The following is a 25,201-nucleotide window of genomic DNA, read 5'->3' as shown; positions in this document are numbered from 1 at the left end:
AAAAGAGGGGCAAGGAGGGGAGAAGAACAGGCTAGGATCTTATTCCCATCCTTCCAACCATATATAGCATTCCTCCTGGGAAGAATTTGGGGCAAATATGATTTTCTCCATTTTGTTAGACCTCTAGGAGTGTTCTGTTACCCCCTTACTGATCACCTTAGGTAGAATGTCTAGTCCTTTAATTTGGCTCTGATGACATGGTTAGATTTATGTTTCTGTATGATCACTCTGGTTAAGGAAAATGGACAGAAGCGGCACAGAGCCCAGTTGTGAGGTGAGGATAGGGATAGAGGGAACGACAGAAGAATGGTTTTGAGAGACATTTTGGAAGTATAATTGATAGGACATAACGACTAACTGTATTTGGAGAGAGGAAAGAATCAAGGATAATACCTAAGTTTCTGGCCAGGCTACAGAGTGCATGACTTTTACTAAGAGACAAAACATGGAAGAAGAAGCTGGATTAAGGAGAAAAATGATGAACTTCTTTTAGTCATGCTGATTTTGAGACACCGTGATGACATCCAAGCAGTTGTGTCTGGAAGGTAGTTACATATATTAATATATAGGTCCTGCCCTCAGCAGACAAGTCTGGGCTAGAAGTATAAATTTGGAAGCCATCAGCATATAGATGGTAATTAAAGCCATGAGAGAGGATGAGATCACCCACTGAGACATACAGCAAAATGAGGTTGTTAACTGTACAGAGTTAATCACACCCGAGAAAAGCCTTGTTATTTGGTTGATGTGATCAAATTCAAAGGCACTATAATCATTAACTGGAGGCACTTTTTTAATCGAAGGGCCTAGTGCCAGTAAAAATAATGAGAAAGACGATGATAATGAAAACAAAAACAATATCTAGCACTGAGTTTGTATTATATGCCAGTCACTGTTCTAAGTGTTTCTCAGTAGTACTCATTACAAAGTAGTTAGAATCCTATGAGGTGGATATTATTATTAGCCCCATTTCACCAGTGAGGAAACTGAAGCAGAGAGTAATTAAATAACTTACTCAAGTTAAGTGGCAAACTTAGGTGCATTAACTGGCAAAGACAGTATTTGAAGTCAGTAATCTGTTCGAAGTCTGTGCTCTAGAAACCACTCTACATAATGATTAAACCCAAATGTTACTATCTAGAATGTATATAAAGCAAAGGGAAAAAAAAAAAGGAACACTGATGATTTGGCACATCTTCTATTAAATGAAACATCTTTCATGCAATGCCGTAATTTACTCATTAACTATAAAATGCTGTGGATTATCTTGAAAAATGTAAATGCTAACTACCTGTGTAACAGGTTCTTCCAGTAGTTTTGTTTTTAATTTTACATTATCAACAATACAACCTATATTTTAGCTTTTATCAATACCACTGTAGACTTTGCTTGACTACTAATAACAATTTTGCTCATGTAAAGATCATCTGTTCATCTTTTCTCTTAGAAATTAAAATGCTTAATACTACTTCTCAGGTACTTAAAATGTCACATTTCATCTTCAAAGCATTTTACTCACATTTGATGGTTTATTTTCCAATACCCCATAAGAAGTTAATACTATTTTTTCTACTATGTAAATAAGGAAACCAAAGAGATGGATGACTGGTTCACGGGGTATTAAATTTCAGAGTTACAACTCAGTTTACTCAATCTTTTCAATTCCTTCTTTAATTTAAGCCCCCTTGTAAAAAATTACAGGTGATCTAAAGGTCACCCCCTAATTTATGTGGATAATCAGCAAAAATATTATCACTATTAGAGGTTCAGCTTACCTCAAAAGATCTGAAAGAGTAATTGTCTCTCTCTGCCAAAGTATTGAAAGATAGCAGAAAGCAAGAGTCTTTGGCACAGTCATCTTCAAAATTCCTTTTTCCTTTCGTTGTGAATATTCAACACCATCGAGAGATCCAGAACAGATGGATGCAGTTTCTTGGGGTATAAAGTGACATTTTAAAAAATGCAAGAAATGACTATAGACAACAAAAGAATGAAAACAACAAACAAATTCAAACTTCTATTTCAAATATCTTAAAATTAGGTTTTAATTGAAATAACTTTTTCAAAGTACAATTTGGAAATAAGGAACAATAAAGATTTAGAAGGAAATTGGATAAAAAAATAATTGTAGGTTATCTGCGGGAGTGGAATGGGGTCGGATTCTAAAGAGGGCTTTGGAATGTTTCAATTTTTTAATTGAACATGAACAATTTTTAAAGTAAAGAACAAACCACTAAAAAGCAAAACAAAGAAATGTAACTCCTTTGACCTAGGTCTCAACTCACATGTCCCCGTCTCTGAGAGGATCCCCAAAACTTTTTAGCTAAAGCAGCACCTCCCTCCACCCCACCCACCAGCCTTCCTTTACCACATTATATTACATTATCCTCATTCATTCATTTGACCAATACTTATTAATTTCATTCTTTGTGCCACTGTTTTAGGTGTCTCATCTCTCTTGGAACTTACATTCTAGTTGTGGGAGACAGACAATAAACAAATAAATACACAATTGCCGATGGTAATAAGTATTATAGAGAAAAATAAAGCAAGGCAGGATGATAAAAAGTGGTGGGAAGGGAAGAAAGATACATTATTTTATATAGAGTAATCAGCAATGCCTCTCTGATAAGTTGATTATCTGAGCAGATATGTGAATGAATTTAGAGGGTAAGTCTTGAGGAAATCTCAGAGTATATTTCAAGGAACAGCAAGAAGATCAGTGTGGCAAGAGCCTCATGGGTAAGGGGGAAAGTGGTAGACAATATTGGAGAGGGAGACAAATAATATTGGGGCTTTGTAGGTCATGATTTGTACTATGGATTTTATTCCATGTATAAGAAGAAGCTTGTGGAGCAACATGGTCTGGTTTATGTTTGTAAAAGATCATTCCTGCTGCTATGTGGAATGCAGAGTTGTAGGAGGACAAGAGTAGAAATAGGAGAGCCTAGTTCAGGAGAGGGATGACAGTGACAGGGTCTGGAGTGGTGACATTGGAGGTGATGAGAAGCAGTCAGATGCTGGATATAAAATGAAGGCAGACTCACCAAGACTTGCTAATGAACTGGATGTGAGGTATGAAGACAAGTATGATTATAAAGTTTTTGGCCTGAGCCATGAGAAAAATGGAGATGCCATTTATTAAGACAAGAAAGACAGCAAAAGAGCCGATTTGATGAGAGAAATCAAGATGTCAAAATTGCATATGTTAAGTTTGAGATTTTACTGAATATACAAATGTAAATGTTTAGGTTGCAGTTGAATATAAAATCTATAGTTCAGAGGAGAGGTTGAGCTACAACAGAAATCTTAGCGTCATCAGGATAAAGATGATATTTAAAGCCATGGCATTAGGTGATGTCACCTAAGAAGTGAGGGAGATAGAGAAGAACAAGGAATGACCCTGAATTTGGAGAAATTTCAAACTTTCTTGGACATAAACTATCCAAATCATTCCTCAAAATCCCTTTCTCCAAATTTTTCAAATCCTTTCTTCACAGCATGTATAAGTAACAGAACTTTTCTTATTTATTTGTTCATTTACTGTCTATCTCCTCCCACTAGAATGTAAGCACCTTGAAAGTAAAGACAGCCTTGCTCACCACGGCATCCCCTGTGCCCAGAACAATCCCCAGTGCAGAACAGGAAATCACTAAGTATCTGGTGACAAACTGATCCAGTAACTATAAGATTTCATCCTAGTGAGGTGATTTTTAAAACATCTAAAGATTAAGGGCCAAGAAATGTTTGTGGCAGCACTGTTTATAATATGAAAAAATGTAAAACAACCTAAGTGCCAGGAGTAGAAATTTAATTAAATGATCCCAAGCAATGGGATATTACATGACAATTTACATAATACTTCAGATCACTAGTTTTCAAAAGTGCAGCTTCTAAACTAACAGTGTTCACATCACCTGAAAACTTAACAGAAATGAAAATCACTGGGTACACCAATCTGTGTTTTAACAAGCCCTGCAGATAATTCCAATGAAGGCTATATTTTGAGAACCACTGTTTTAGAAGAATATATAAGGACACAAATTTCTAGGATATATTATGTTAAAAAATATATATATATATAAAACAACATGTATGGGCTTCCACCTAGATGATTACCAGAAAACACACATTAGTCTCTGCTCTCCACCACTAAGATACTTCCAAAGGCATTTTTTTAAAAAAACATATAAACCAAGAACAAATAACACAGAAACGAAGACAAAAACACGACAATTTTAGTAGCTAGAAAGCAAATGGACGGGTGATTACTGCCTTAGTAGTTCTGAAAAAGCTGGATCCAAAGCCAATGGTGGGAAAAGCAAAAAAAAATCTAACTTTTAACTAGGGAACCCTAAAAAGAGCTCAGGAATTGGTTAAGTCATTAACCCTGGAAAATGGGTGAAGGTCCAGTTAATACCAGGAGGACTGTTTGAAAGTCTGACTAAGAAGCAGTTAGATACCCAGATTCCTATCCCAACCCCATGCAGCCAAGTGACCGCCCCTCCCAAATCTTGGCAGACAACTTAAAGTTTCTTCTCTAGAAAAAAGAAAACAAAGTCTCTGAAATAAGGTATGTTGGTCACATACACAGTTGAGAATAAGGGTATTGTACTGAAAACAGGAGGATTAAGTGAAATTTTACATATTGAGTATTGAGACAATCCTAGTGCCCTTGGGCCTCCTTCTTCCACCCAGTTCCCCAAACACTGCCAGGATGACAGCCTCTAAACAGAAAACTCAGAGATTTCTTTGGGGACTATAATTAGCTCAAGGGGGAAAGAGCTAAAGATAACATTGGAGATTCACTAAGAAAATAACTCGGTTGACAGGACTCACCCATGGATATAAACTTTTCAACTTTTCAGTACTCCATTCTTAAATATGAATGACATCTTAGGCTCACCAAACATTTGATAAAAGTCTCTGATATAAAAAGCAGAGGCCAAAACAATCAAATCAAGGGGGAAATATCCCTAATGTTCTCAGAGAAAAAAGAAAGGATGCTCCACAAAAATGAGGAAGCAATGCAGGAAAGAAAAGGTAATGGGATACAGGTCATGGGGAATCCAACAAAAGAAAGGTGATTAGAATCCTCAGGAAGGTGATAAAGATCCCAAGAGATAAAACATAGTAAATCAGAGCAGACAGAGGCTCCAGAGAAACCTCAAGAATATGAAACTGATAGAATACCAAAGGTGTCAAGCAGAGCGTTTAGGAACTAAGAGGAAGTGTAGTGAAACAATGGTAATAAAGTATAAATTAGTAATAAATACATAGAAAACCAAACAAATAACAAAATAAAACAATTATCAACTCTGGGAAAAACAAAGGACATGTAGAAAAAATAATCACATTAAGTTATCTGGTTCAGTTCTGAATAGTATCTATAGATTTATAATAATTTCTACATTAAATATTGATCTAGTAAGAAATTATAATTATACTGGGAAGATGGAATGAGAATTATAGTGAGAAAACAGCACATAATTGTATGCTGGTGATTATATGGGGAGGAGAGATAGAGAGGGATGTATGAAAGATAAAACTTCATTCCCAGAGTGAGAATTCAATAGGTAATGTCTAAAACCAGAATTCAAGATATGGAGGTTTCAAAAGTTGAAAATGAACGACTCTTGAGAACAGGACATTTAAAGGGCACAGTGGACTGCAATTTTTCATAACAAGCCATACAGATCTACTTGAATTATACACATGTATAACTTTGATAAAAATTTTTAAAGAATGAAAAAATACTTTACGTTCTTACAAAACAAACCAAAAAATTCTTTCCCTTTCTCTCTCTAGATATACATGAAGAAAAAGCTGTCTTATTATACCAATAGTGGTTATTTCTGAGTAGTACCATACTGGTGATTTTCTTTCTTTTTGACTAACTGTATTTTATTGTTTTGCAATAAGATTTGTATGAAGTTATTTCTAATATAAAATGGAAAATAAAGCTTTAGAGCTCATCATAAACTTAAAAAAGAACAGAACCAATTCTGATGCTTAGAAGGAATTACTGCCTTTTTTAAAAAAAAAGGCATGGATTTTTTACAGTCATAGTCTTTTGGGGCGGTTTGAATTCAGTCTTATCTAAAAACATGGAGAAGAAAACTCCACAGATTCACTGCTTCTGCATTATTCTATGATTCTAATACTTTATGTCTTTGGACACAAAAAGTAACTTATCTGATATCTTTGGTACTATGCAGTCTAGCAAGAAGTGCAGACATGCTGGTAAAAGGAATTTTTAATCTTTGGAGGGCAGGGGCTTACAAACAAGCAGTATATACAAGAAATGTTTTGTTGAAAATTTATATACATTTAGTCCAGATTTCAATAAACAATTCTTAACATCAGAAGGTCTGGAAGCTGTCTCCCAAATAATTCTATTAGTACAATTCAGATTCTACTAAACTAGAATAAAAGCCTGGTTTGCTCTCTGAGATCTGTTTTCTATCATATTTAAAAAAAAAAATAGTGAGGAAACAAAATAATGAATAAATGCTTTGCAGAGAAGTCTATATCTGCACCCTTTGCAGAGAAGTCTATATCTGGACTGAATTACTGAGTTCAATCAGAAAGTAAGATAGACATACACCAGTAATCTGGTAAGGTTTACTCAATTTGCTTTAGTTATCTTTGACTCTTGTCTATTTATTACACATTATATAGCAAAGTTCCATTGTTTCTCCACCTGCAACTTTCTTTGTAGACACTGAAAATTGTGACATATATGATGTGTCACATATGACATGTCATATATAATTCATATGTGATCATTTCTGAACTAGCCTTTTTTTGTATCTCCTTATTTTTTTAACTCTTTTTAAAATCATACAAAAATACTCATGTGGAGACAATGTGCCTTTCTTTTAAATGTACTAAGATTTCATTTAAAGTACCTTTTTCCCAGCCATACTGTTTAGCAACTTATTCCTTCTTGCTACTCCAAGTTCCCTTCTTTATAATACAAGGAGAGTAGACTAAGTTATATTTAAGATGTTTTTCTGGCTTTAAAATTCTACACAGTTTAATTCTCATTTTTACCTGATTGTGATGCTTTGATGGTGGGGAAAGACTTCTGAGTGTTGACATCAGACTGAGAGTCTGCTCCACTTTCAACAAAAGAAGGAAAGCTAAAGTCACTTAGCAACTCAGGTTCACTATCCCAGTCTGAATGACTTGGATTATCTTCTAAAGTCTATTTGTAAAATAATATAATAAAATTATTGCATAGAAGTTTTAAAACACAATTTCCATCAACATAAACAATTCCTGACCTTCACATACAGCATAAAAGAAGCTGCTCTAGAGAATTGCTACTGTATGCCAAGTCCAAAGGTAGAGAAGATCTATATCTGGAAACCTTAAATATACTTCTTAACTATTTCAAACTATTTAGCTAAGTCATAAAGTAGACCTTTCTGTCCAAAACCTTTACTTTTGAAACCTGCTCTCTGGGAGCTCCCAGTCTTCTCAGAGAAGGACTACAGACAAGGATGAGGAGAGGAAGTAGGTTTCCTTCTCCTATTAACATCTATCTCTCTTGCAGTTCTAGCATCTATACCAAGAAATACATCAATGCACACTAGCTTGCATTTCTCTTTACGGCATGTACCTTCTGTTTTGTATCTTTGCTAATTCCATTTCTTCTGCCTGGACTATACGTTCTTCTTCCACTCTCCAATTGATTACTCTACTGTGCAGTCTTTCCAGCCTACTCTTATTCAATGGTTTCTCACTTCCTTGAACTCCTATAGCACTGATTGCTTTTAACACTTATTTGACAATGATATACTATCACATACCATTGTTTATTTTTTTTCACACATGTACAGTTGAAACAGTGGTCAGAATGACCTAAGAAATGTCAGCTGGCTGGCTACCTAAGGACTTCATTAGCTGACATCACCTTGGAGAATTGATCATGGTCAAAAATTCAGGCTCTCGCCTCACAGGACAAGAAACATGATCTTATTGCAAGGAGGGAAGTCACACATTAAGGAAGCTCACAACAGAATGAAGCAAGAAATTGGCAACTTAGATGTGCCCTGTCAAGCACAATCTTTCCCTAAAGGAAAGCTACATGGGAGGCAAGATATGCCATAAAACTGGCTCATAAGCACGAAATCACTGAGAAAACTGAAGCAATCAGAAGAAAACTTTCATAGGTCCACAGGCAAGCAATTACCAGCATCTTTACCCATATACCCTGCCCTCAGTCTGATGCTCTTGACAAACTATACAAGAATCTATCCAAAAGCAGTTGCTCTGCTTGCACTAGCTGCCACCCGTCTCATCTACTTAAAGATAATACTTACTTTATTCTGTGTCATCTAATTTTTCCTCTCTCCTGTATCATTCCTATCAGTGTACAAATACACTACAATATCTCCTACTTAAAAAAAATAAATAACTTTCCCTTGACCCCAGCAACCACACTATTTCTGTGTACTCCTCCGCAGCAAAACACCTCAGAAGAGTTGTACAGACTGGCTGTCTCCAATTTCTCTCCTTAGATCGTAGATCCCATTTCAAACAAACTTTGGATCCTCCTGCTCACTAATCAAAAATGAGTCCTCTTCCTTCTTGATCTACCAGCAGCATTAAACAGTTAATCACTCCTGTCTTCTTGAAATCCCTTGCCCTCTTGGTTTCTAGAATGGCACCCTCATTCTCTTGGACCTCCTCCCTAGTTGCACCTTTCCAGACTTCTATGCCAGTTCTTTTTTCCCAGACATCTTAACCCTACAGTGGCCCAGAGCTTAGTTTTTCAACTTCTCTATCTTCACTCATTGATGTCACCTGATCTTGCGGTATTAAATATTATCTATTATAATTATTTAGTTTCAAATACACTTTTTCTCCACATTTTAACATCTGTAATCAGGATGTATGGTATCATGAATGGCATGTAACAATTAAATTTGCAGCATTATTTCCTTTCTTAGGGGTACTTAAAATAATGATACATATTACAGTTGATGGTATTTTAGATATGATGATTATGGTACAAGCTGACAGCTTCTAAATTTATATCTCCAGCCCCGATCTGACTCCTGAACTCCCGACTTGTTTATCTAACTGTGTAGTTGACACTTCCTCTTGAATGTCTAACATGAAACTCAACATGTCCAAACTAATCTACTGATCTTCCTCCTCTACTTGCCATTTCAGTTAATGAAAATGCCATTCTCCCAGCTCCTCAAGCCAAAAATTACAGTCATCTATAACTTCTCTCTTTCTCTTACTCCCCATCTGCAATCCATCAGGAAATTCTATTGTCTCTACCATCAGAGTTTATCTGGAATCCTACCACTTATCATCTCTACTTCTATCACTTGGTCCCAGGTCACCATCATTTCTCATCCAGAGCAACGCTTCTCAACCTTTAGTGTGTATAGAAAGCACCTAGGACCTTGTTAAAACGCAGATTCTGATTCAGTAGCTCTCGGTGGGGCCTGAAATTCTCCATTTCATCCCCTATATATCCTCCGGGTTTGCTCTCTCACTTAATTAGGATCCTCCCTCATGGTGGCCTTCCCGGATCACTGGGCATTAAACAGCACTTTCCCTGCCACCCTTTCCCCACACTTTCTATCCTTTTTACACTGATTTATGTTTGCTGGTTTGTTCGTTTTTTTTCTAGGAGTTTTAAGTAATTAGTTTCACCCAAGATTACACAGCTCAAAAGCTGTAGAATCAGGATTCTGATACAGGCCTCTTACTATTCTTAGATTAGTTAAATCTCAAGAACTAATAAAATATTTATTGAATATTTGAGAATGCTCCTTTTTTCTTTCAAAAGAGAGTATAGCTACACTCTTACTATAGAAATGATATTACCTATTTGAATATCAGCTTAAAACCTTGCCTATTGCTTATTTATTGACCTAAAAGTTTTAGAGTGATATTAATATTGTTTTTGACAGATGTTTACTCAAGTCAACAAAACGTTCTTTATCTTAGTTAACCTAGAAATATTCAAATGTTAGACAGAATCCCAAGTACTGATTTGTATTTTATATGTGCTAGGCAAAGGAGCAATGTATAAAAATAACCACTAAATATCTTAACTGCATAATTTTAAGGATCAAGCTCTTAGTAGTTTGGATAATTTTGTCTTTCTTTATGTTTTCAAAGTGTTACTTCAGAACTATATAGCATCTTTTCCTTTTCTTGAGAAGACCCTTTCTCCAATACAGATAAGATGTTTCATAACTTTGGTTGTAAAATGTTATCTTTGCAAGTAAATTCAAGTTATTTCTCCTGAGTTTCTTTCAATTCTTTAAATTGCCTCATGTTTAAAATGGACAATTCCTAAATTAACTGCTTAGGTTATTCCCCCTTTTAACATCATCTCTTGGATGACTAGGCTACTCTTAACAATTCATTCACAAACCCACACAAGGACACATGAGCAGTCCAGAAATGTTTGCTTCACCAACCTCCCACCTATTCCTCTCATCCAGGCTTGAGTTTCACTGAAACCTGCGTATGGAACTCACGAGAACCTAAGCAAAAAAGGAAATACTGGGTCCAGTTCTCAAGTTGTTAACAAATTTGTGTCCACTGGATTCAGAATCTCTTATACTCAGCCCTGGAGAGTTAGTACTACCCATTGAATATATCAGAAATTCTCAGTCTTGCTCCTTAAACAAATAAAATTTTCCAGGGCACAGTTAAAAGGCAGTTAAAAGCAAACTGTTGAAAATATAAGCTGCTCTAATACGCAAGGGTTGAAAATATAAGCTGCTCTAGTACACAAGGGGTTGGGGCATCCAGATTTATTTTTCTTTATATAAAGGCTTCTGGGAAGACAGGATAACTGAGCTGAATCTTATGCCACATAAAAAAGTAGATCTTCAAGCAAAGGGGATAACATATGCAAAATATATATATATATATATTTTAAATAGCACAATGACAGAAATTCCTTAAGCTTTTTTTAAAAAAAATTTTTATTAAACTATCTTCTCACAAGTACAGTACATCCAAAGTACACAATCAATGGCTCACAATATCATCACATAGTTGTGCTTCCATCATCATCATCATTTTTAGAACATTTGCATCACTCCAGAAAAAGAAATAAAAAGAAGAAAAGAAAAAAATTCATAAATCCCATACTCCTTACTCCTCATCTCACTGACTATAGTATGTCAATCTACCTAATTTTTTTTACCCTTTATCCCCCTATTATTTATTTATTTTTCCTTATTTTTTTACTCATCTGCCCATACCCTGGATAAAAGGAGCATCAGACACAAGGTTTTCATAATCACACAATCACACTATAAAAGCTATATAGCTATACAATCATCTACAAGAATCAAGGCTACTGGAACACAGTTCAACAGTTTCAGGGATTTCCCTCTAGCCAATCCAATGCACCATAAACTAAAAACAAATATCTATATAATGCATAAGAATAACCTCCGAGATAACCTCTTGACTCTGTTTGAAATCTCTCAACCACTGAAACTTTATTTTATTTCATTTCTCTCTTCTCCCTTTTGGTCAAGAAGTCTTCCTTAATTTCATGATGCCAGGTCCCGGTTCATCCTGGGAGTTGTGACCCACATTGCCAGGGAGATTTTACACCCCTGGGAGTCATATCCCACGTGGAGGTAGGACAGTGAGTTCATCTGCTGAATTGGCTTAGAGAGATGCCACATCTGAGCAACAAGAGGTTCTCTGGGAGTGAATCTTAGGCAAAATTTTAAGTAGGCTAAGCTTCTCCTTTGCAGGAATAAGTTTCATAGGGTCGAACCTCAAGATTGAGGGCTCACCCTATTGAATTGGTTGTCCCCACTGCTTGTGAGACTATCAGGAATTCCTCAGATGGGGAAGTTTAATATTTCCTCCTTTCTCCCCAGCCCCATGAGGGAACTCTGCAAATACTTTTTTATTATCTGCCCAAATTACTCTGGGATATATCGGGGCATCACACTAACCTGGACAAACCATCAAGATCTCATGCCCTACTCAAGATTCCATGTAATTTTGGTGTTTGAATAAGTAGACCATACAAGTTAAATTAGATATTGTGCTACCCAAAATAAAAATTTTGCACCAAACAAACATCTCTCCCTTTGGTCTCACACAGAAGTTGAAGTTTTTAAAATATTCTGATTTACCTTAATCCTACCCAGATCAGCTTCATTCACATTTCTAGATGAAGTGTGATCACTTTGTCAACTCTTTTAACAATTGTTGTATGGGATAATGCTGATTTTCTTAGCTTCAGAGCTCCAACTCTGAACCTCAGGTGCCACATAAATATCCAAAGTTTCTGGGCTTCTATCTTTTAACAACAAATTAACCACAAATTTCTATTGTCAGATCATAAGAACTAGTCAAATCATAAGTCAAAATTACTTCCTATGTTTAGATAAATGACCCCGTCTTTCTGCCTTTTCTCTGAAAATCCTGACAGGCATCATAATCCCAGAAACTCAAATTGGTCATGGACCAATCTTCACCTCTACCATCTCATTAAAAATGTCTCTTTTAGTCCTACTTTTTAGATTTGTGACTTACCACAGCTTTCCTTCTACTGGTATAAATTGGGTTTTTGCAATATGCCTGCTTGCTCTTCTGCAGGTAGCGCTTCCAAAAATTATGCAAAACTTCATTCTATGGTGGGAGGAAAACGAGGGGTGATTCAGGTTATAATTATAAATATATGAGCACACCTATAACACAGAATTACTTTACATATTGTCTTCCATTTAAAATGTATTCATACCACTTTTTCTTAAAAAGAATTATCATCACAATGTCAAGTATATTGGAAATACTTATTAAAGGATTAATAAATCCTTCTTTATTTTAGATTTTAGAGAAAGAAGTGCTATTAAAGGTCACCTAGTTGAATTTCTTCCTTTTGCAAGTGAAGTAAATTAAGATCAGAGAAAGAAAACAACTTATACAATGACTGTACTCTTAGTTGGGGGCAAAGCTGCTATCAGGTGTACTGGCCTACTATTCACCAGTCCCAGGTGAATGTGAAACAAAATTAAAAAGCTTCCATTTTATTCATCACTTACTATGGCATCCACTAGTTCTAGTATAATACTGCATTTTATGGCTGAAGAAAATGAGGCTCAGAGTTATAGAAATTGGGCAAGACTACCCAGTCAATAAGCAGAAAAGTCATGACCAGGATTTGGAGTCAGTTCTGATGCCACAGCCTGAGGTCTCGTCATAATAACATTCCTGTGTCATTTAACTGATCAGGTCTAAACAGTTTGCTCCCTGGCTAATTTTAAAGAAATTTTTCAGAATTAACCTCTGATGGAGTGAGTAGAAAGCTACATAGGAGTAAACCCTATACTCCCATATAGTTATAAAGCAAAACTACTTATAAACATTATTACTAGAATGACTATGCAGGGAGAAACTAGATTCACAAATCTCCACTAAAAGCAATCTTATCTAATGCCATAGTCTGTCACAGGTAAGACTCGAGGGTTTCAGGCTTTTGAATTTTTAATTTCCATAATGTTTTTTAGAGTAAGCCCAGAATCCATCTAGGCCACGAAATGGTCTACAGGTCATTCTTTTGGGGTTTGCCCCAGATACTGCTTTGAACAGCAAACACTACTACTCTTACAACACTTCCTTGGTGACTTCAGTCCACATTAATTTCCTTCCTTTTCTTCTTGCCCTTTATATCACTTGGTTGGGTAGCTGATGGCTGGGGGTAAGCGGCCGTACTGAGTCAGTCACACAGACACAGAGCACACAGCGCACGACTCAGGAGACAACCCTCAGGGGTGAGTGGAAGGTGTCCACTTTATCGAGGAAGTGCACAGGCTTATATAGGCTGGGAGCATGCAGGGACACGTGTCGGATGGGGATTGGTGGCCATTGTTGCTAGGGAGGAGGGCAGATTTCTGGGATTGGTCACCGTTGTTGCTAGGGCAGAGGGCAGATTTAAGGTTAGTGCTTTTGGCGCGAACCACCGCCAGTTCCAGGAAGAAAGCTGGTTGTGGGCTAGGCCATTTTGTGTTGCCTTGCATTAGCCACCGCAGCCATGTTGGCAATATTTTAGGGCTTCTCCATCATCACTTTATGAGCATATCATCATATAATTCTGTGTTTACTCATTTCACAAATGCATAACCCTCTTCCCAACTAGGTTGAATTTCTTAACACTTAGTTTCCAGTGATGAGTATAAAGCAAGCATTCGATACCACTTGTATTTAGCTAACCAAAAGCTAAATAACTGGCTTTTCAAAGAATTTCTGAAATAACTTCAACTAGATGAGGGAATATGAAATCCAAATAATAATCAGGATATTACATCACTCCAAGGAAGGAGCATGGTAAAAGTGTGGTCCCTGGACCAGCAGGATCAGTGTCATTTGGAAACTTGTTAGAAATGCAAATTCTTAGGCCCTACTCCAGATCCACTAAATCCAGAAACTCTGGGAATAAGGACTAGCAATCTGTGTTTTCTCAAACCCCCTAGGTGATTCTGATGCATATTCAAGTATGAGAGCCTCTGGTTTAATGCATAATTCCCCAAAGTACATTTTATGAAATTCAAGTCCTGATAAAGGCTACACACCAAAGGATTCTGTTCGTAAATTGTAAATACTGCACACTACATCCCCTTGGAAATTAACCAAGTACATTAATACATAAAAGGCATCAACAGGTCCATAAAGTCCTTCATTTACTTGTTTAGCCCAATGTTTCCTAAATATCTGAAGACCAAAACCTTTTAAGTTTTCTTTTAGATGTACTGCTTATTTACATCCTGTAGAACATACTTTGGGAATTGCTAATTGCTGGTCTAGTAAAAGGATTAAAACAAAAACATCAGAAAAATGATTCTTCTAGTAGCCCTAGTGTTAGTACTTGATAATTCTACTTCTCTCCTTAGTTCTACTCTAAATCTTACTATTCTTCAAACATCAAAATGTAAAGCTAACATCTAGAAACAAACAGACTTACCTTTAATTCCGGGCCAACTCCAAGGGTCTTCAAGGCTTCGGCTTGTTGATAAAGTATGTACTGAAAACCTTCACACACATACCAATCCCAGCCTTTCTCTAAATGACAAATAACATATTTTAGACATTTACATGCCTAGTTTACTAACTCTAGTGCTACGACATAATTACAGTTTGTATTCACACATCACAACTTGGATTCTTTAATACTCATAAATAGGGTTTCCATTCTTACATTTCTTACTTCCAATCTGGCAAATCAATACACTGATGCTAAAGTTAAACATCATTTTTTATAATTTATTAGAATTTAAATGTTTTCGATTATCTCTAAGTTTCTGAAATGGCAGCCTAAAAGGCAAAAAATGAACAGCCACAATGTTAAAAAAAAATGAATTAAGCTTTTAAAATGTGTATTTTACTTAGTGACCAGCAGAATCTTAAATTAAAGTACTCATTCACTGTTTCCACCATTCTTTCATTCCACCTCACAAAACGAAAAATGAATATTTGGTAAACGAATGAAAAAAGTTTAGATGTGATGGTCCAGAAGTAGAGGAAGGCAATCAGAGCATTCATATAAAACTAACTGCTCGCTGGCATTTCCTTTTCTGGGAATGGGTCTAGGTAACAGAGAAAAACTGAAAGCCAAAATACTAACAAATATTGATCTCCGCCTCAGTATCAAGTGGGTGCTAAGTATTTTAAGTAGGTTATTTCCTTCAATCCTCAAAACAACCCTTACAGGGATTGAGAAAAACCATAGAATATCAAGGGATTGAGAAAACCAAAAGGGGGAAGAGCGAAATGAGACAAAATAAAGAGTCCAAAATTCCAAACAGAGTCAAGAGGTTATCCTGGAGGTTATTCTTACGCATTAAACAGATATCACCTTGTTAGTTAAGAGGTAATGGAAAGGCTGGAGGGAACTGCCTGAAAATGTAGAGCTGTGTTTCAGTTGCCATGTTTCTTGAAGATGATTGTATAATGACATAGCTTTCACAATGTGACTGTGTGATTGTGAAAACCTTGTGTCTGATGCTCCTTTTATCTACCTTATCAACAGACGAGTAAAACATACAGAATAAAAATAAATAATAGGGGAAACAAATGATAAAATAAATTTAGATTGACTTGCTAGTGATCAATGAAAGGGAGGGGTAAGGGGTATGGCATGTATGAATTTTTTTTCTGTTTTCTTTTTATGTCTTTTTCTGAATTGATGCAAGTGTTCTAAGAAATGATCATGATGATGAATATGCAACTATGTGATGATATTGTGAATTACTGATTATATAAGTAGAATAGAATGATCAAAACTTAAGAATGCTTGTGTTTGTTTTTTGTTATATTTTTTAAAAAGTTAAAAAATTAATAATAAAAAAAACCCTTAGAGATTGTAAAGAAATTTGCCACCACAGTAGATAGAACTATATGTTTAAATATAACTACCAGTTAAAGAAAAAATTAAAATTTAATAGGAGCCTTATGTTTTCACCCCTCAGTGTTAGACAACTTATCAGCACTTTTCTTCACATAGCTTCTGAAGCTTGTTAACCGATGATTCCAAGATCTCCTCTCCCCTGCAGGATGCCACAGGATTCTTACTCCTTCCCCTCACTTTAATGTCATAAGATCTCACCGTTCCCTCTTTTGTTGCTCAGATGTGGCCTCTCTCTATCAGCCACATGACAAGTAAACTCACTGCCCTCCCCCTCTCTGCGTGGGACATGACTCCCGGGGGTGTGGACCTTCCTGGCAATGTGGGACGGAGGTCCTAGAATGAGCTGGGACTCAGCACCAAGGGATTGAGAGGGCCCTCTCAACCAGAAGGGGAGGAGAGAAATGAGATGAAGTGAAGTCTCAATGGCTGAGAGATTCCAAACAGAGTCAAGAGGTTATCCTGGAGGTTATTCTTACACATTAAATAGATATCACCTTTTTCATTAAGGCATAACGGAGAGGCTGGAGGGAACTGCCTGAAAATGTAGAGCTGTGTTCCAGTTGCCATGTTTCTTGAAGATGTTTGTAAAATGATGTGGCTTTCACAGTGCGACTGTGTGATTTTGAAAACCTTGTGTCTGATGCTTCTTTTGTTTACCTTATGGACGGATGAGTAAAACATGTGGATTAAAAATAAATAAAAAATAGGGGGAACAGATGTTGAAATAAATTTAATGGATTGAAATGCTGGTGATCAAAGGGGGGGGTAAGGGGTATGGAATATATGAATTTTTTTCTGTTTTCTTTTTGTTTCTTTTTCTGAATTGATGCAGATATTCTAAGAAATGATCACGATGATGAACATACAACTATGTGATGGAAAAAAAAAAATCTTGCCATTCCTGCTGACTATCACAATTTCCAGAAAAGTTCTTGGGTTGTGTATGATTAAAACATATGTCTGTAATTTTGATGGACTGAGTTGAAAGAGTTTAAACTCTTCAAGCTGTGCACATATATAGTCTCTTTTTCCTGTACACTGCTCTTAGAAATTGACCAAATCTTATTTTAAATGCTGAGATTGTGTTTCTATTTTATAACAAATAGTATTACAATTCTCATTTCACAGATGAAGAAACTAAAGAGAAAGAGCCTGAATATAAGACACTTGACAACTAATTTAAAGCACCTCATGTTCCTTCAGCAACTTTAAGTTTAAACTATACCTTTAAACCTTTTGGATCAGTTAAATCCAAATTAATGAGGCTTCAACTTAATAAACTTTAATTTAAAATTAATCAGGTTTAATATAATATAAATAGTCACTATAAAAGGTTAAACATGGACACAAATCAACATTTAGGCATTCTCTCTGCTATTCATCTAAAATATCAACATATTTCATGTAGACATGTCATTTATATCAAATGAATACTGTGTATATACAATGTCCTTCAAACTTCTCATATAGAAGAGTACACCATTAATGTTAGCCTGCTTACAAACTTGAGAATCTGGTCCTAAAATAGTTAATGTCATAGAAATAAAAGCTTTACTTAGAAATTCAGATTCTTCTCAATAATGCTTAATTATACATATTCACTGGACTAACAAAACATATTACCTTTCAAAACACACTTGTGCTGAAACTATCACAAAGGAAAATAATTTTCTCTATTACAGAACGGTATGTTCAAAATTCACTATAAGAAATGGATTTCTGAAAATTGAATGCCATGTTTAACTAGCCTAACCTGATAATTAAGTTGAATCATTTCAGAAAATAAGCATTTTTCTTTAAAAGCACAAAAATAAAATTCATAACAGATATAAACAGAAGAACATATGATAATAGATATAGAAGAACATATGCTTCCTTTGTAATATTTTTTGCATAACAGTTGCTCTACTGGAAATGCAACTTCTTGTGACAAAAAGCAAGATTAAGAAATGCCTTTCCAATTATACCACCGATAGTTGTACACTTTAATTCCAGTTTGAATTATCTGCTTAAAAATCTGGCATTTTCTCTAGAATCTATTTAAAATTCTATTTCATGTCCCTAAATCATGAAGGTGAAAGAAATCCAAAGAGGCATCAAGACATATGATTTTAAAATGTTAAGCACATATGAAGAAAGAGCATACCAGGTTTTCTTTTTCTTTTAAGTCCCCGGTTGATGGCTTGTATCTTAGTATTAGGAATAGCCTCAGTGTTTAGAACTTCCTTAGATCTCTGCAGGAAATAGAAACAGACAAAAATAAAAAGATAGTTTCACACTCCCATAAAAACCCACAAAAATATTTTTAAGTATGCTCTGAAAAGCATTATGAACCAAACTGTGAGTGATGATGGTAACAACTTGGGAAAAGTACATGAATTGTAACATTCTAGTTAATCCTCAAATTTCTTTTTCATTCAAAATTTCTCATTATGTAAAATATGCCAGAAACATAGTAACTCCTGAATAAATTTCTATTAAAATGACTAAATTTTTATTTGAAATCACTTTTTAACTTGGTCAAACCAAACAGATAACATAGCACTCTACACTTCAGTTACTTTTTTCTCTATCCAGAACACTTTGGAATTAAAACAATTTCTGCATTTATTACAAACGACAAAGGTTAAGCTACATTCATCATACTTTTGTATGTGTTTGAATAATACCCTAAACAGATTTCACTCATGAAATTATAAAAGTACAATTTTTGCTTTTCATCAAATTTATAGAATTTAAAAATGACTAAGGTGGTAAGGATACTTTATACCACAAAGTCCTCAATTCCAAATGCTTTCAAAGGCACTCTCACAATAAAAAATAAAACTGTTAAGCCTTAGAAGCAACTTAGAAGCAACAAGGTATGTAAAAAAAAAAAAAAGACTATAGAAGCAAAACAAAAAATAAACAGAACAGATCAAGATTCCTGGAGAAGAAACGGAGGAAAGGAAGCTATTTCCTGAGGATGAAACAACTGCACAAACAGTGCAATACAAAAAAACTGTACTACAAATCAAAGGCAAGAACCAGATGAAGAAGAGCTTAAACACTCTGGTCAGTTAAGCATAGTCTCTTCTAAAGGTCCAGAGTCAGCTGAACCAAGTGTCAAAGAAGAGCCTTTACAGAAAGCCAATCAACAATAAAACCCTAGGCAAGAGAAAGAAACTAACCTTCAGAGTAAACTCACCAAGATAATCAGTTGCCTAGACATTGGGAAAAAATTACAAGCCATACTAAGAAACAGGAAGATACAGCCCAGTTAAATGAACAAATTAAAACTGAAGGAGACACAAAATTTGGAAGTAATCAAAAATGTTCAAATCTAAAGAAATTCAAAAAGATGAAGGAAAATATGCATAAAGAGATAAAAGGAAGATATTAAGAAAACACATAGCATAAAGAAGGATTTGAAAATATAAAAAGAAACACAATAGAAATGATGGGAATGAAAGGCACAATAGTAGAGATTAAAAATACACTGGAGGTATACAAAGCCGATTTAAACAGATAGAAGAATCAGCAAACTAGAAGACATGATAATTTAAATCATACAGCCAGGAGAACAGATAAAAAAAAATGAATGGAGAACACTGAGCAGAGTCTCACAGATTTGAATGTCAGCATGAAACACACAAACATACATGTCATAGCTGTCCCAGAAGGAGAAGTGAAAGGAAAATGGGCAGAAAACACATCTAAGGAAATAATGGTCAAAATTTTCCCAACTCATTATGTAAGACATAAATATACATGTTCAGGAAGCACAATATACGTCAAACAGAATAAATCCTAATATTTGTACTCCAAGATGCATACTAATTAGACTGTCAAATGCCAAAGATAAAAGAATGCTGAAAGCAGCAAGAGAAAAGTGATTTGTCACATACAGGGAACCATAATAAGTGCCAATTTCACATCAGAAACCATGGAGAAGGGAAGGCAGTGATATGATAAATTTAAGGTACTGAAAGAGAATAACTGCCAGACAAGAATTCTTTATTGGGCAAAACTGTCTTTGAAAAATAAGGGAGAGTTTACAAGAGTTCATCAATAAGAGATCTGCCCTAGACAAAATATGAAAGGAATTTCTGCAAGTTGAAAGAAAAGACAGGAGAGAAAGGCTTGAAGCAATGTGTAGAAATGAAGATTATCAGTAAGGGTGACTAAAAGAGCAAAAATGGAGACAAAATTAAATATGATATATAAAAGCTAAAGTATAGAATAGTTTAACTACTCTCTTTACAGTAATAACATTGAATGTTAATAGATTAAAATCAGAAAATACAGATTGGCAGAATGAATTTAAAAAGTATGATTCTACTATATGCTGTCTAAAAGAGACTCACCTCAGACCCAAACGCATAAAGATGTTGAAAGTGAAAGGCTAGAAAAAAACAGTCCATGCAAACAGTAAACAAAAAAGAGCTGGGGTACATATACCGATGTTGGGGAAAATAGACTTCAAATGCAAAATTAATATATACTGTCCTTCTAAGAGACAAAGAAGGACAGTATATATTAATAAAAGAGGCAAATCACCAAGAAGAAATATCATAAATATTTATATACCTAACCTCATATTGATTATGGTGGTGAAGGCATGACTATTTACTTAAGTTGGATTGTATGACATGTGAGTAAAACTATTTAAAAATGAACAGAGAGAAATAAGTGCTAGAGTAAATGTGGAGAAAGAGATGTACCTATTCACTATAAGTAGGGAAACTGACAGGTTCAGCTCCTTGGAGGGCTATGTGGTGGGTTCCACTGGGAGGCTAGGGATGGGGTTGCCATATGATCTTGCAACCCTGTTGCTCAGTATTTACTTGGAGGAATTGAGTTTGGGGACACAAATGTACATTTGCACACTGGGGTTTATGGTAGCAGTGTTCGTGATTTACAATAGAAGGAAGTGGCCTAAGGGTACAACAACTGAAGAATAGAAGGGGGAGCTATGGTGTACATATACAACAGACTACTGGGCAGTCACAAGAAGGAATGAAGTTGCGCAGCATGCAACTAGGTTAATGAATCTTAAGGACTGTATGTTGAATGAAATGTCAGAAACAAAAAGACAAATATTATCATGCTTCACTCATATGGACTAATTATTATATAAAAACTTGGTGAATTGTAGTTGAGAGCATGGGTTATCAGGTTGGGGCCTATAGTAAAGGGTCCTACATTGTAAGTTGTTACAGCAGTCACATATATTCAGGAGTGTAACTGTTATTTCTAAATTCTGAGATAGTGAGCTGTTTGTATATAACCTAGTTGTTCCCAGAAACTTGGGGTATTTATGTGACACCTGAGACTCAGAGCTAGGGCTCTGAAGCTCTGAAAGTCAGCAGTACCCCATACAAGAACAGTTGGAAAAGTTGAAAAAGGGCTCAGTCTTTGACTAGAGATATGAATGAAGCTGATCTGGATATGACTGGGGTAGATCAGTATACAGTGTAAAGGATATCATCCATACTTTAAAACGTCAACTCCTGTGTGAGACCAAAGGGAGAGATGTTTATTTGGTGCAAAATTTATATTTTGGCTAGCTCATTACCTAATTTAACTTGTATGGTCAGTTTAGTTCAACACCATAAGTATGTGGAGTCTTGAATAGAGCATGAGATGTTGTTGATATGTCCAAGTTACCTATGATGCCCTGATATATCCCAGAGTAATTTGGGCAGTAAACAAAGAATTATTTACAAAGTCCCTATGGGGACTGCGGACAAAGAAAGAAGTATTCAACTTCCCCATTTGGAGAACTTCTGTTATACTCACAAGAGGTGTGGACAACCAAATCAATAGGCTGAGTCCCTGATCTTAGTTTTCATCCTTATGAAACTTATTCCTGCAAAGGATAGGTTAAGTCTATTTCAAATTATGCCTAAAGGTCACCCCCTGATACCATCTTTAGTTGTTCAGATGTGGCCTCTCTCTAAGCCAACTTAGCAGGTGAAATCACTGCCCTCTGCCCTACATGGGACATGACTCCCAGGGATGCAAATCTCCCTGGTAATGTGGGACAGAATTCCTGGGATTCACCAGGACCCAGCATCATGGGATCTGAGAAAGCCTTCTTTACCAAAAGGGGCAAGGGAGAAATGAGACAAAATAAAATTTCAGTGGCTGAGAGATTTAAAACAGAGTTGAGAGGTTATCCTGGAGGTTATTTTTATGCATTATATAGATATCCCATTTTAGTTTATGGTGCATTGGAGGGCCTGGAGAGAAGTACCTTAAACTGTTGAGCTGTTTTCCAGTAGCCTTGACTCTTGGAATATGATTGTGTAATGATATAACTTTTACAATGTGACTGTGTGATTGTGAAAACCTTGTGTGTGATGCTCCTTTTATCCAGAGTATGGACAGAGGAGTAAAAATATGGATTAAAAAATAAATGAATAATAGAGGTAATAAGGGGTCAAATAAATTGGGTAGATTAAAATACTAATGGTCAATGAGAGGGAGGAGTAAGGGGTATGGGATGTATGAGTTTTTTCTTTCTTTTTTTTAGTTTTTTCTTTTTATATCTTTTTTCTGAAGTAACGCAAATGTTCCAAAATGATCACAGTGATGAAAACACAACAGTGTGATGATAACGTGAGCCACTGATGGTATATGTGTGAAGATTTGCCAATAAAAATATTTTTTAAAAATCAAAAAAAAATATTTATGTACCTAACCATAGTGCCCAAAATACATGAGGCAAACGGTGGCAAAACTAAAGGGAGAAATAGATATTTCGACAATAATAGCTAGAGACTTCAATATACCACCTCACCAATAGAAAGAACATTTAAATAGAGGATCAATAAGGAAACAGAGAACTTGAATAATATGGTAAATGAATTACATCCAAAACACATATACACAACATTGCAAACCAGAACAGAAGGATATACATTCTTCTAAATTGCTCATGGATCATTCTCAGGAATAGACCATATGGTGGTCACAAAACAGGTCTCAACTGTTGAAGATTAAAATTAATCAAAGCACTTTCTCTGTCATAATGAAATGAAGCTGGAAATCAATAATAGGTAGAGAACTGAAAAATCCACAAATATGTGAAAGTTAAACAGTATACTCTTTTTTTTTTTATTAATTAACGGAAAAAAAAGAAATTAACCCAATATTTAGAAATCATACCATTCTACATATGCAATCAGTAATTCTTAACATCATCACATAGATGCATGATCAGCGTTTCTTAGTACATTTGCATCGGTTTAGAAGAACTAGCAACACAAAAGAAAAAGATATAGAATGTTAATATAGAGAAAAAAAATAAAAGTAATAATAATAGTAAAAGCAAACAAACAAAAAAAAACAACCAGACAGACAAAAACAAACAAAAAACAAAAAACAACAACAACAAAAAAAAAACCTATAGCTCAGATGCAGCTTCATTCAGTGTTTTAACATGATTACTATACAATTAGGTATTATTGTGTTGTCCATTTTAGAGTTTTTGTATCTAGTCCTGCTGCACAGTCTGTATCTCTTCAGCTCCAATTACCCATTATCTTACCCTGTTTCTAACTTCTGCTGGACTCTGTTACCAATGACATATTCCAAGTTTATTCTCGAATGTCGGTTCACATCAGTGGGACCATACAGTATTTGTCTTTTAGTTTTTGGCTAGACTCACTCAGCATAATGTAACTGGGTTGGCTGTCTTTTTGTTGTTGTTGAGTTGAACAATCTCTTTATAAATTCTGGATACTAGACCTTTATCTGATATGTCATTTCCAAATATTGTCTCCCATTGTGTAGGCTGTCTTTCTACTTTCTTGATGAAGTTCTTTGATGAACAAAAGTGTTTAATTTTGAGGAGCTCCCATTTATTTATTTCCTTCTTCAGTGCTCTTGCTTTAGGTTTAAGGTCCATAAAACCACCTCCAGTTGTAAGATCCATAAGATATCTCCCTACATTTTCCTCTAACTGTTTTATGGTCTTAGACCTAATGATTAGATCTTTGATCCATTTTGAGTTAACTTTTGTATAGGGTGTGAGATATGGGTCTTCTTTCATTCTTTTGCATATGGATATCCAGTTCTCTAGGCACCATTTACTGAAGAGACTGTTCTGTCCCAGGTGAGTTGGCTTGACTGCCTTATCAAAGATCAAATGTCCATAGAATTGAGAGGGTCTATATCTGAGCACTCTATTCGATTCCATTGGTCGATCTATCTTTATGCCAATACAATGCTGTTTTGACCACTGTGGCTTCATAATATGCCTTAAAGTCAGGCAGCGCAAGACCTCCAGCTTCGTTTTTTTTCCTCAAGATGTTTTTAGCAATTCGGGGCACCCTGCCCTTCCAGATAAATTTGCTTATTGGTTTTTCTATCTCTGAAAAAAAAGTTGTTGGGATTTTGATTGGTATTGCATTGAATCTGTAAATCAATTTAGGTAGGATTGACATCTTAACTATATTTAGTCTTCCAATCCATGAACACGGTATGCCCTTCCATCTATTTAGGTCTTCTGTGATTTCTTTTAACAGTTTTTTGTCGTTTTCTTTATATAGGTTTTTTGTCTCTTTAAATTTATTCCTAGGTATTTTATTCTTTTAGTTGCAATTGTAAATGGGATTCGTTTCTTGATTTCCCCCTCACCTTGTTCATTACTAGTGTATAGAAATGCTACAGATTTTTGAATGTTGATCTTGTAACCTGCTACTTTGCTGTACTCATTTATTAGCTCTAGTAGTTTTGTTGTGGATTTTTCCGGGTTTTCGACGTATAGTATCATATTGTCTGCAAACAGTGATG

General features: G+C 35.4%; 1 protein-coding gene across 6 annotated transcripts in view; it reads right to left on the bottom strand.

Moving 5' to 3' along the window:
• TAF1B (TATA-box binding protein associated factor, RNA polymerase I subunit B) overlaps window positions 1–25,201 on the bottom strand; it is a 109,751-nt gene that overhangs the window by 62,357 nt on the left and 22,193 nt on the right. For 3 of the 6 annotated variants that reach the window (XM_077153153.1, XM_077153150.1, XM_077153156.1), the window contains 5 exons: window positions 18,567–18,654; window positions 14,978–15,075; window positions 12,553–12,648; window positions 7,057–7,210; window positions 1,776–1,932 (listed from right to left, as the gene is read on the bottom strand). In XM_077153153.1, the coding sequence (XP_077009268.1) occupies window positions 1,776–1,932; window positions 7,057–7,210; window positions 12,553–12,648; window positions 14,978–15,075; window positions 18,567–18,654 (593 nt within the window). Of the gene's footprint in view, window positions 1–1,775; window positions 1,933–7,056; window positions 7,211–12,552; window positions 12,649–14,977; window positions 15,076–18,566; window positions 18,655–20,766; window positions 20,880–25,201 lie in introns of those variants that run through there. The other 3 variants (XM_077153151.1, XM_077153154.1, XM_077153155.1) reach the window with 3 other exon arrangements.

The sequence above is a fragment of the Tamandua tetradactyla genome, chromosome 3 (assembly GCF_023851605.1).
Source record: "Tamandua tetradactyla isolate mTamTet1 chromosome 3, mTamTet1.pri, whole genome shotgun sequence".
Classification (NCBI taxonomy): domain Eukaryota; kingdom Metazoa; phylum Chordata; class Mammalia; order Pilosa; family Myrmecophagidae; genus Tamandua; species Tamandua tetradactyla.
The sequence above is the reverse complement of the archived record's forward strand: the minus strand, read 5'-3'. Positions and strand labels throughout refer to the sequence as shown.